Source organism: Cannabis sativa, unplaced genomic scaffold (assembly GCF_029168945.1).
Source record: "Cannabis sativa cultivar Pink pepper isolate KNU-18-1 unplaced genomic scaffold, ASM2916894v1 Contig4, whole genome shotgun sequence".
Lineage (NCBI taxonomy): Eukaryota > Viridiplantae > Streptophyta > Magnoliopsida > Rosales > Cannabaceae > Cannabis > Cannabis sativa.
In genome coordinates this window covers 147,532-159,535 of record NW_026870040.1, presented here as the reverse complement: position 1 = coordinate 159,535, position 12,004 = coordinate 147,532, and the positions used below count along the sequence as shown (strand labels likewise).

At 41.4% G+C, this 12,004-nt stretch overlaps 1 protein-coding gene across 1 annotated transcript; it reads left to right on the top strand.

Annotated features, from left to right (window-relative positions):
- Positions 1 to 205: 205 nt before the first annotated feature.
- On the top strand, positions 206 to 1,831 carry LOC133033350 (uncharacterized). Its single transcript, XM_061108060.1, has 3 exons — positions 206 to 500; positions 551 to 1,004; positions 1,327 to 1,831. The coding sequence occupies exons 1-3, from the start codon at positions 206 to 208 to the stop codon at positions 1,829 to 1,831; spliced, it is 1,254 nt and encodes a 417-aa protein (XP_060964043.1).
- The last annotated feature ends 10,173 nt before the right edge of the window (positions 1,832 to 12,004 follow it).

The window sequence follows — 12,004 nt, the reverse complement described above, 5'->3', positions numbered from 1 at the left end:
GCCTTCGCGAGACAATGACGTAGAATCCACCTCCTCGTCCTCACATGGTCGCACACCTAGCGGGTACACGAGGTCCGGTTCTGTGGAGACGCAGGAGGGAGGATGATATCAGGTTCATAGGGGTGATCTACGTGATCACCTTAACGCTGTTTTCAGAGCATGCTCCCACGCCCCTCGTGACGAGGAAGCACCCTGTGATCCCCAAATGGGCGATCAAGGTGTAAACACTCGCACAAACCTACCTAACGCACCAGCAGCGACTACCGGGGTTAATGTCCCAGCAAACCTCACCGCAGTAGCCACAGCTCCTGCAGACGCAGCAGTGCTGGCTCCCTTAGCCGGAGGTATTGATCAAAGCATGCTCTTGCAAGCTTTGAAAATACTCGAACAACAGAGAAAGCCCATATACAAGCTGCATGGGACCTCTCCTTTTACTACGAAAGTGCGACAAGCTCAACTTCCCAAGGGATTCCGATTATCCGAATCCCTAAAGTACAAAGGTACCTCTAATCCCATTGATTATTTACAAAATTCAATACTATTATGGAAGTGGATCAGGTACCTCAGCTTGCAAAATGTCGCATTCTTGCAGCAACGCTGGAGGAAAATGCCCACGATTGGTTCAGCCAATTGCCTGAAGCCTCTATCTCGACATGGGAGACCTTTTTCGATCTGTTCCTCACGCATTTCCAAGCCACGATGACCTATAGGCCGCCCTATACCACTCTGGCTAACATCAAGCAAGAACCCGTTGAGTCTTTGCAGTACTATTTTAAACGTTTTAATGCCGAAGTAACAAAGGTTGAGAAGGCTCCCGAGTCTTCGCTAGTTTGTATGCTAATAACAGGTGTCCTGCCAAGAACAAATTTTTGGAAGGAGCTACAGGTCCGAAGACCAGAATCGCTAGTCGAGTTCTTTGCCATGGCAGAATCGCATACGAGGATTGAGAATTCTCTGGCAGAATTGGAGAAAGGCAAAGACAAGCGTAAGTCACCAGTGCCGCGGTCACAATCCAGCAATCCCTGAGGGAAAAGTTCCAGAGGTCGAAGCCCAAGAAGACGTAGTCCACGGAGACAGCGAAGTCCGAAATTGGCCAAGTCCCCTCCAAAAAAGGAATCCTCGCCGAAAAGAAAAGGTGGACCGCGCTTCGTGAATTATACTGAGCTCGCGGTACCACGAGACCATATCTATGCTATCGAGGAGAAGAATGAGGTCTTCAAGAAGCCACCCCCGATCAGAGGAAATCGCGACAAAAGGAACCCTAAAAAATTCTATAAGTATCATAAAGATATTGGGCACACTACTTTGGAGTGTTGGGTTTTGCAGGATGAGATTGAAAGAACTGATCAGGAGGGGAAAATTCAACAAATATAAAAGGAACGAGGAAAGTCATCCCCGGGGGGATGACAAAGAGGAAAATCAAAACGCGAGTGGTTCGAGAACACCTCGCAATATATTGACCATGATAGGCGGGCCCCATATCGCAGGTGACTCCAGAAAGTCGCAGGAGCGATATGCAAAGGAAGCCAAGGAGAAGCCGCTCACCAACATGAACAATCTCAGTGAGCGACCAGAGAAGTTATTCAAAAGAGAATGCGACGACATCACGTTCATGGAAAGTGATGCGAGATGGGTCCATCACCCGCATTCTGACGAAATGGTCATTGTCGCCAATATTGGCGGATACAACGTCCACCGTATACTTGTGGAGAACGGAAGTTCAGTGAATCTCTTGAACTTCCAAGCCTTTAAACAAATGGGGTTGCATGAGAATGATCTGCGACCTGTTACGTCGAGTATATACGGTTTTACGGCGACGTCATTGCACTGAAAGGGATGATCAAGCTCCCGATTACCTTGGGAACTGCCCCTGTAGTAGCCAAGTCGATGGCTGACTTCGCGGTAATCGACCAATATTTGGCATACAATGCCGTGATTGGTCGGCCAATTTTGAAAAAGATGAAGATCGTGACGTCGATCTATCATCTCACAATGAAGTTCCCTACTCCCACTGGAGTAGGTTCTGTGCGAGGAGTCTAGTCAGACTCGCGAGAATGCTACAATGCAGCAGTCAAGCTCACAGAGAAGAAATCGGTTAACGTCATCTATCTGTTAGAGGCACCACCTCCTCGCCAAGAGGTCCTTAGGATAGAAGAAGTGTCGCATAAAGATGGGCCAGATTTGGATCTGAGGATCCTCGATTATGCCGCAACGGCCCAAGCCGCGGAAGACACTATTGAGGTACCTATCGATCCCGTAGATAATAGTAAAGTTTTGAAAATTGGCTCTAAATTGACTTTTCAGCAACGAGAAAAACTAATGACCTTTCTCAAACAAAATCTTGATGTTTTCGCTTGGAAACATTCAGATATGGTCAGAATATCTCCACAGGTCATGTGTCATCGCTTAAACATTGACCCCGAAGTGCGAGGTGTCCGACAAAAGCGCCGCAAAATGGACCCCGCAAGGTACCAAGTGCTAAAAGAAGAAGTCGACCGCCTCCTAGCATGCAGTTTCATACAGGAATCGTTATACCCCGATTGGTTAGTAAATCCTGTACTTGTGCCCAAGCCTAATGGCTCATGGCGCACATGCGTTGACTTTACAGACTTAAATAAAGCTTGTCCCAAAGACAGCTTTCCACTTCCTAGCATTGACCAACTTGTTGATGCAACTCCAGGACCACAGTATTGAAGTTTTAACAAACTACCCTTTGAGGCAAGTCTTAGCAAAACCAGAGACATCGGGGAGGTTGTTCAAATGGTCGGTAGAGTTAAGCTAGTTCGACATCAGATACAAATCGAGAACTGCGATCAAGGGGCAAGCCTTGGCTGATTTTATTCTCAAGTTCCCAAGTATTGAAGTGGCACTCATAAACGTCAAGATCAACACCGCTATACCAAATGGAGAAGGATGGACGTTGTACGTCGATGGGGCTTTTAATAATGAAGGTTCTGGCGGTGGAATCATACTAATTAGTCCCAACAATTTTAAGGTACATGTTGCTTTACATTTTGAATTTTATGCATCTAACAATGAAGCCGAGTATGAGGCTTTAATCGCAGGATTGAAGCTAGCTCTCGAGATGAGAATCGAATACTTACAGGCTTTTAGCGATTCCCAAATCGTCGTATGCCAGGTGAATGGCGAATACTTGGCCAGAGGCGGGCGCTTGGTTAAGTATCTCGCTATAGTATGCGAGCTGTTGCAGAAATTCAAGAAAGTAGTCGTGTCCCGAGTACCGCGTGCTCATAACTCACACGCAGACGCATTGGCCCATCTGGCCTCAACTAGAGAAGCGGAATTACTCGATGTAATTCCTGTTGACGTATTGACTTACCCAACGATAAACCAAGAAGAAATAATGGAAATAGATATCGCCCAAGAAGTCATCTGGATGACTCCAATAATTGCATATCTGGAGAAGGGTATCTTGCCCGATGATAAAATGGAAGCGAGGAAGTTGCGGCAGCGGACTGCCCGGTATATGTCATCTATGATGGAAGATTATATCGCAGAAACTTCAGTCAGCCGCTACTCAAATGTATCGACGGGGAAGACCGCGACTACATACTCCGCGAGGTGCACAGTGGTATTTGTGGGAATCATACTGGTGGTAATTCCCTTGCCCTAAAAATCATGCAACAGGGGTATTACTGTCCTACCTTGCGACAAGACGCTTTCACTTTCGCAAAGAAATGCGACAAATGTCAGCGGATAGCCACATATACCCATCAACCTCCGAGCCACTTGCCTTCCATCACAAGCCCTTGGCCCTTTGCAGTGTGGGGCATCGACTTGATAGGTGAGCTACCTAAAGGAAAAGGCAGAGTTAAGTATGTTTTAGTCGCAGTCGACTACTTTACAAAATGGGCTGAGGCCAAAGCACTAGCCACCATCACAGCGACTAAGTTGCGCGAGTTTGTCTGCAACTCCATAATCTGTCGATTCGGCGTCCCTTATAAGCTCATTTAAGATAATGGAAAATAATTTGACTGTAAGGAGATGCGATAGTTATGCGATGACTTGGGGATTAAAGAAGCGTTCTCAGCAGTCGCCCATTCGCAAAGTAACGGGCAAACTGAAGCAGTCAACAAGATAATAAAGCACACCATCAAAGGGAAACTCGAAGAACGTAAGGGGGTATGTCCTGACGAGCTTTCGCAAGTTTTATGGTCATACAACACGACCCCCCGATCCACGAATGGTGAGACTCCTTTCTCGCTCTCTTATGGATGCGAGGCTATGGTACCAGTTGAGATTGGGGCAGGTTCCCTACGAAGAGATATTTTCAACATTGAACAGAACGAAGAAAAGCAGTCGCTTTATCTCGACCTTTTAGAAGAAAAGCGCGATCAGGCTCACTTGAAAAAACGCGGCTTATCAGCGGTGAACCGCAAGATACTTCAACTCTAAGGTCAAGGAAAGATTCCTGCCAGTAGGAGACTTAGTCCTTCGAAGAATAATGCCAAACACGAAGAACCCAGCGCATGGGGTCTTCGGGGATAATTGGGAAAGACCATATCTTATCGCAGAAAAGGTTGGCGACGCAACGTACCGACTCGCAGAACTCGATCGTACTGCGATTCAAAGAGCCTGGAATGGAGAGAGCTTAAAATTTTATTATCAATAGTACTCGCACTGTATAGTTTGTACTCACTATGTATTTGTACTTAGTCATTTTTTCATAAAAATCCTAAGTATAGGGGGTATATACAACTATGTACTATTGATCACTTAAAAGTTATGAAATTTTTCGAAAATTTCCAATTTTTGAAATTTTCCTACCTTAATACTTATTACACCAAGTTGTAGTTAAGTCGCAATCGAGATATTATAAATAGCAAAACACGCGAGTACCCGAGTACTACAAAAATGTTATAGATAAATATCCCCGAGAGGATGTAAATTCGTTCAAAAGAAAAATAATATAAACTTGTCCAAAGTACAAATCGCGAGTGCCCTTGTATCGCATATATATATATAAAAAAAGAGTCTAACACAAGTAAATATTAAAGGAAAAAGTTAAGCATTGGGACCAGCAGGGGCAGATCCATCTACGACTTTGCTGATAGCCTCGACCACGACTTCCTCATTGTCCGCGGCATCAACATCCTCGGGAAACAGATTCCCTCCACCGTCTTGAGTCTGCATAGGCGACATGGCTTGGAAAGCCTCAGCCATCTCAGCGGCTTCTGCTCCGAGGATTGAGAAGTTAAAGTCCGGAATTTTGGAAAGAGTGGTATAAATATAGTCAGAGACCGCCTGGTCATACTTCTTCTTCCCGTTCTCCTTCTCGAACTCCAAGTCGCGAGACATCTCCTCGACCTTCATCTGAGCGCTCTTGGGTTCGAGCTCGACTTGCTCCTTAGCCTTGCAAAGTTCTTCGAGCTCTTTGTCCTTGGTAGTCGCATCTTGCTTCAGCTTATTGATGTCCTCCTGAAGCTGAACATTCTGTCTTCTCACATGTTCAACTTCCTTGGATCCAGTGACAATTGCCCTCGAAAACATAGCAATAAACTGCGAAGCCAATTTCGCAGAACGAGGCAGCAACTCTTCAGCAGGGGTCCTGTCGACCTTTGATATAAACTCATCACCAACGAACTTCTCTTGAAGAGTTAAGATGTTGCGAGCTCGGATGGCCGGATCGATCACGACTTTCTTCTCCTTGTATTGCGTGCCCTTAGGCTTCTTAGAGGAATCCGCGACAGGGGTGACCACCACATCGCTCTTTCTCTTCTGAGGAACGATAGGAGATGTCATCGTTGTTGTAGTTTTTGGCTTGCGGTTGAGTACCGGTGCAGACTTCAGAAAAGTCATCTCTGCGAGGACAAATAAAGATAAGTATAAATAACGATAAATTTTAAGGCACTAGTTTATAACATGCGATATGTTACCTGACGTTGGCCGAGAAGTTTGCTTGGAAAGGCGTTTGTCTATCTGCTCTTGTTGCTTCTCAGATGGCTCCTTGTACACTGGCTCCCTTTGAAGGCTTGCGTTCTCTGGAATTAGCTTGTGTTCTCGCAGCTTTGAGGTCGTGCACAGTAATCGCCAGTCACGATCTTGTACAGGAATTTCCAAGAACTTCAGCAGTTTCTCTGCGAGTCGTGTCAAGTGTAGGTCGAGCCGGTCTATTTGCGACAATAAAAAGGGCGAGTTAGCTTAAAGTCACAAGATAACTCAAAAAATTGACTAAGTAAAGAAACACGGGACATACTAAGTCGACGGTTAAAGTCAGTCCTAATCCCTGGAACCTTAAATACATAAAACCACTTGGATTTCCAATCTCCCATGTTGGAAACCATGCCTTCCACCCCATTGATCTCAAAAGTGGCCCACTTGCTGAAACAATAGAAGTCGTTGTGGAGACCTACATTCTTTATGTCGTAGAAATAGCTAAACTCTTCTGTCGAGGGTGCCCTGTGCACGTACTCCATATACATCGCGTAAAAGCCTAAGGCTATGCGATAGTTGTTAGGGGTTAATTGGAAAGGGGACACATCGTACTGTTTGAGAATAGCAGAGATGAATGGATGGAAGGAGATTGACACTCCTCATCGGAGAATAGGGATAGACACTACGACATCTTCTGAGGGTATGATCGCAGGGTTGGTAAAAGGGAGGTGTGGTCTTTGAGTAGGACGAGGACGCATGGTGCCAAGACGCAATAGGTTTAACCTCGAAAAGGTGGTCAAGTCAGATTTGGTAACCCGCGAGACTAAGTCTTCGTAGGAGAATGGCTCATTTAACTGCGTGTTGTCAACCGAGTCAGACTCACTCCCTTCGGCATCTCCATCTTCGTCACACCCACGATCAGGAACTTCCCAATCTTCACCCGTCTCCTCAACCTCGATGTCAGGAGCATGCCTGGAGTGAATAAGATGATCACGGACTGACACCGTAGACTCTCTGTCTCGGATCTCGATGGTTCCTGGTTCAGCGAGTTCCTGCACCATCCTCTCGATGTCTGCAGAGGACAGCAGACCCAACTCTGTATCTCCAGTAGTAGGGACCTGTCAAGTATTTTGTGATTAAGGTTATGTAATAGTGGAGGAAAGGTTATATTGAATACAACCTGTCAAATCCTATTACGGAGATAATACTACATACTACTTTTGATCTGGATATCAAGGTGCTAAGATTAATTGAAATGCACTTTTAGTTTTTATATTAGTGCAAGTGGGAGTTTGTTGGGTTTTGTGCCCTAAATAAAACTCATTTCAATATAATCAAATTTACTAATTAATATAAGATCATAAATCATTTTATGTTGAATAGTTCACATGAATTATTTCATGATTATGCTTAATGTATAAATCCTATTAAGTCTAGAACATATATATTTGTTCATGATTATAGTGTCGTCAGCACAGTGGAATATAATAATGATTATATGTTCAAAAGTTTAAATCCCATGATTTGTCAGTTCACTAGATTTAGACTGACATGATAATCGGCGATAAGGTATACTTACACCTTGGATAAGTGTTATGTCATTTCCAGGGCATTAACAAAGTTTACCAATATCGGATGTATGGAGTATACATTGGAAGAGACCGATATTGATCTTGGATAAGATATCATAAACTTACCGTTATATCTTTCTAAGTCAATATCAATGGTTGATCTTAGGTTTAAGGATCTTAATCCTATTATGGTTAGGTTCAACTTAGTTGTATTATTTATGTTCTTCAAGTTGTTCGTGGAAGCTAACCAATGTAACTGGCGGATATTTACATCTTGGGAACATGGTAGTTCAATTGAGTGGGAGCGCTAACCATAGATATAGAATCTATAGCTTCTATAAGTATTTAGAAGTGAAATGATAATTTCTTTCGAGCTTGGCTGAATAGAGATAAATGATTGAGGCCTCATTTCAGTAATTATATTAGTTTATTGAAGTATTATTTATAGGTAGCTAAGTGTTTTAAGGATAAAATACATTGAAGGGTAGAACGATAAATTTGTCCCTATTCAGTGTAGATCATCTATAGAGGATCTTGGACTATTAGGATTGTAATAATTGATAATCATAATGTATATATATTATAATATATATAGAGCGTTCTATATAATTGAGAGTGTATTCAATTCCAAATCTATAGTGGCGTAAGGCAGAATTAATAAGTTAGGGGATTTACTTGGTGAATTCTAGATCTACTTATTTAAAGCTCGGTTATATAGGCCCATGGTCCCCTCACTAGTTGAGATAATACTGCTTGCAGACTCACTTAATTGATTTTATTTAATCAATTATAATTCTAAAATTAGACAATGTCTTATTTATGAATTTTCACTAAGCAAGGGCTTAATTGTGAAGAAAAGAGGTTTTGGGGTCAATTTATTAATTAAGAGACTTTGTATGGTCTGATTAATAAATAATATAAATGGAAATTTTATTTAATAATTAATTATAATTATTAAATAAATAGTTTTGACATTTATAGGATTGAATTAGAAAATATAATATTATTGAAAGAAGAATAACTAGTTGAAATAAAGTGGCAAAATTGTAACTAGAGAATGGTCCCATTATATGGCCGGCCTTAATGTTATTTTTGCCCAATATTTTATTCTTTTTTAATCCATATAATTCAGTCCTAAGCCCTAGTTGAAATACTATAAAAGGAACATGATGCTCCCACTCATCCCCTTTTGACAATTTAACTATGGCCTTCAACCTAGATGAGAGAGTTCCTTCTATAAAGATTTCACCTCCTTCATTGTTCTTCACCATATTCAAAACCTTGAGTGATAGAGTGCCATGCCCACACATAGCAAGTCAAGTACTCAATCATAATGAGTAAGACAGGGGTAACAAAACCCGAAGGAGAAAAAGAGATCGAGGTTCAGATCTTGATAATGCTCTGCTACATAAAGGAATCAAAGGCTAGAGATCTTGAACGGAAGGAGTCATTATATTCCACTGCAATTAATGTATGGTTTTCTTAACCCTTATGTGTTTATTTCATAGTTATAGAGATATTCATATTTAGGATATTAATTCAACATACTTGTTAGTAAATCTATATCCTGGTAAAATATTCCCAACAGTGCGCGCACCTCATCCACCTTTATTCTAGACGGTTATTCCAGGCCTCTACTTTTAAAGGTTGGAAAATTTTAGCGACACGTGTCCACTAAGTACAAATGGTCCCCAATTGTCCAGCTACTGCAATGCACGGGCACAATTCTTTCCAAGGGGCCCAATAGTCAACTCTCTTTTTGCATGTATTTTACCCTATTAGTGGGCTTTTTACAGAATTCTTTGGCAGGTCATTGGCATGTGCTGTTGGGTTTTATGCCCTAAATAAAACTCATTTCAATATAATCAGATTTACTTATTAATATAGATCAGAAATAACATTTAATGTTGCATGGTTCACATGATTTATTTCATGATTATATGTACATAATGTATAAATTCATCTGAAACCCTATTCACATACTTGATCCTGTTTATTGTGCTGTCAACACATTGGAAAGTAAACATGACTATGTGAATAAAGTTTCCTAGATTTATCAGACATAGGGTTTCACTGATATGATAATCTACAACAGAGTTTACTTGCATTTGGAGAAATTCTATGTTCTTTCCAGAGCATTGGTTAAAGTAAAGCTCAGGTTGGATGCATGGAGTATGCATCGGAAGGGACCGATATTGAACTTTGACTTGGATTTATTAAACTTACCGTAATATCTATTCAAGTCAATATCGCCTAGTTGATCCTAGATCAAATGATCTTAATCCTGTTATGATTAGGCTCAATCTCGAGAGGCTATTCGTGTTCTTTGATTTGTTAGTGAAGCCTACTTTTAGGTCAGGGTGATACGTACATTTTGGGAACACGGTAGTGCAATTGAGTGGGAGCGCTATCATAAACATGGAATCTATAGCTTCTATCTGGCGAATAGTAAGCAAAGGATGATCTCCTTCGAGCTTGACCAAACGAACATAAATGGTGGAGTACTCATTTTACATAAGCTGAAATATCATTTATACGGGGTCAAGTGTTTTAAGAAATAAATACATTGTAGGGTGTAACGGTAATTTAATCCCTTTACAGTGTAGATCATTCATATAGAGGATCATTGATCACATTAGGATTATAACAATGGATAACTAATGATGTGTCTATATGGTGGAATATATAGAGCATTCTATATACTGAGAGTGCAATTCTAAGTTCTATGCGTGGATTCAACGAAGAATTAATAAGTTAGTGAATTTTAGTGCTAAATTCTTGATCTACTTATTGGAAGCTCGGTTATATAGACCCATGGTCCCCGCACTAGTTGAGATAATATTGCTTGTAAGACTCATGTAATTGGTTTTGATTAATCAAATATAATTCTCAATTTAGACTATGTCTATTTGTGAATTTTTCACTAAGTAAGGGCAAAATTGTAAAGAAAGAGTTTATAGGGGCATATTTGTTAATTATGATACTTTTTATGGTTCAATTAATAAATATGATAAATGACAATATTATTTAATAATTATTTATAGTTATTAAATAGTTAGAATTGACATTTAAATGGTTGAATTAGAAAATTGGTGTTTTTGAGAAAATCAGATGCAGAAAAGATAAAACTGCAAAATTGCAAAAAGTGAGGCCCTAACACCCTAACTATCATAGGCGTATTACGTGATTTTTAAACGTACTGTGCAGCTCGATGCTAATCAACGAGGTTTATGGAAAAACGTGATTAATTAAAATTTTGCTTTTTAATTAAACTTATAAAACAATATTACAAAAGACTCGGGATTCCGATTATAAAATTATTTACAAAAAGTTTTAATTGTTTAACTGTTACATAAAATAAAGGTCGTCTAACGACCAGTTACAAAAATCAGCCTTGCTGTCCCGAGGATCGTACGCTCCAGGCCTAACCGCCCCGACATGTACAATCTCATAAGCTCGCTCACGGTCCATCAGCTATAGCCTTGCCTTTACCTACACATAAACGTAAACTGTGAGTCGACAGACTCAGTAAGAAAAGCATAATAATACTCATACATAATTCTAACTGCCGTGTCCAACACGATACTGAGTCCCGCTACTGCCATGTCCAACATGGTACTGAGCCACTACTGCCATGTCCAACATGGTACTGAGTTTTGAACGTTCACAGGGACGATACTATTGACAAGTATCCTCCTGATCGGTCGAACCGGTCATACTCCGGCTGCTGGTCATACTCCAGCCTGTACCGACGGGATAGGTCAATAGCACAGAACCACCAACCAAATGTCAGCCTGATCGGTCAAACCGGTCATACTCCGGCTGCTGGTCATACTCCAGCCTGTACCGACGTGACAGGGTTGGATGGTTCGAAGCCTATATACATAACTAATGTAATCTAACAGGCTTCCTACATGCACGCTAAACATGTAATCTACATATGCATACTGTTATACTAATCTTACCTGGATTCTGAATTCAGGTGTGCCGGTCAACCTGACTGGAACTGAAGCTGAGTGGCGGATTACTGGCTCCTAAACCATAAAAATCACAACGCTATAAGTGACACGCTAAATCACTTCCTGGGGACTTAAACTAGGAACTAAAAGTTTCCCTATCGATAAAAAGCATGGCAATACCCCTAAAAACACAAAAACGAGGAAAAACACAGGTTCTGAAAATTCCCCAACCAGTAGACCGGTTGCCCAACCGGAATTCCGGTTCTGGGAAATTCAAGACCCCCATCCGGAATTCCGGATGCACAACCGGAATTCCGGTTCCTCGCAGGCAGCAACATCAAATGATCATAACTCGACCAATTCAACCCCAAATTGATTCAAACTTTCCAGACCTGTTCTAAACCTTCCCTAGAACATTTCTAAGGCCTCAAAACAACCCAGAATACTCAGAAACAAAAATCACCATGTGAGCTCCAAGCTTTGAGTTAAAACTCAAACTTGGCTAAAGCTCACTCACAAGCCTCAAAGCTAGCTTAGAATCACATAATCAAGCATAGAAACACTGCAGAAAACAAAACC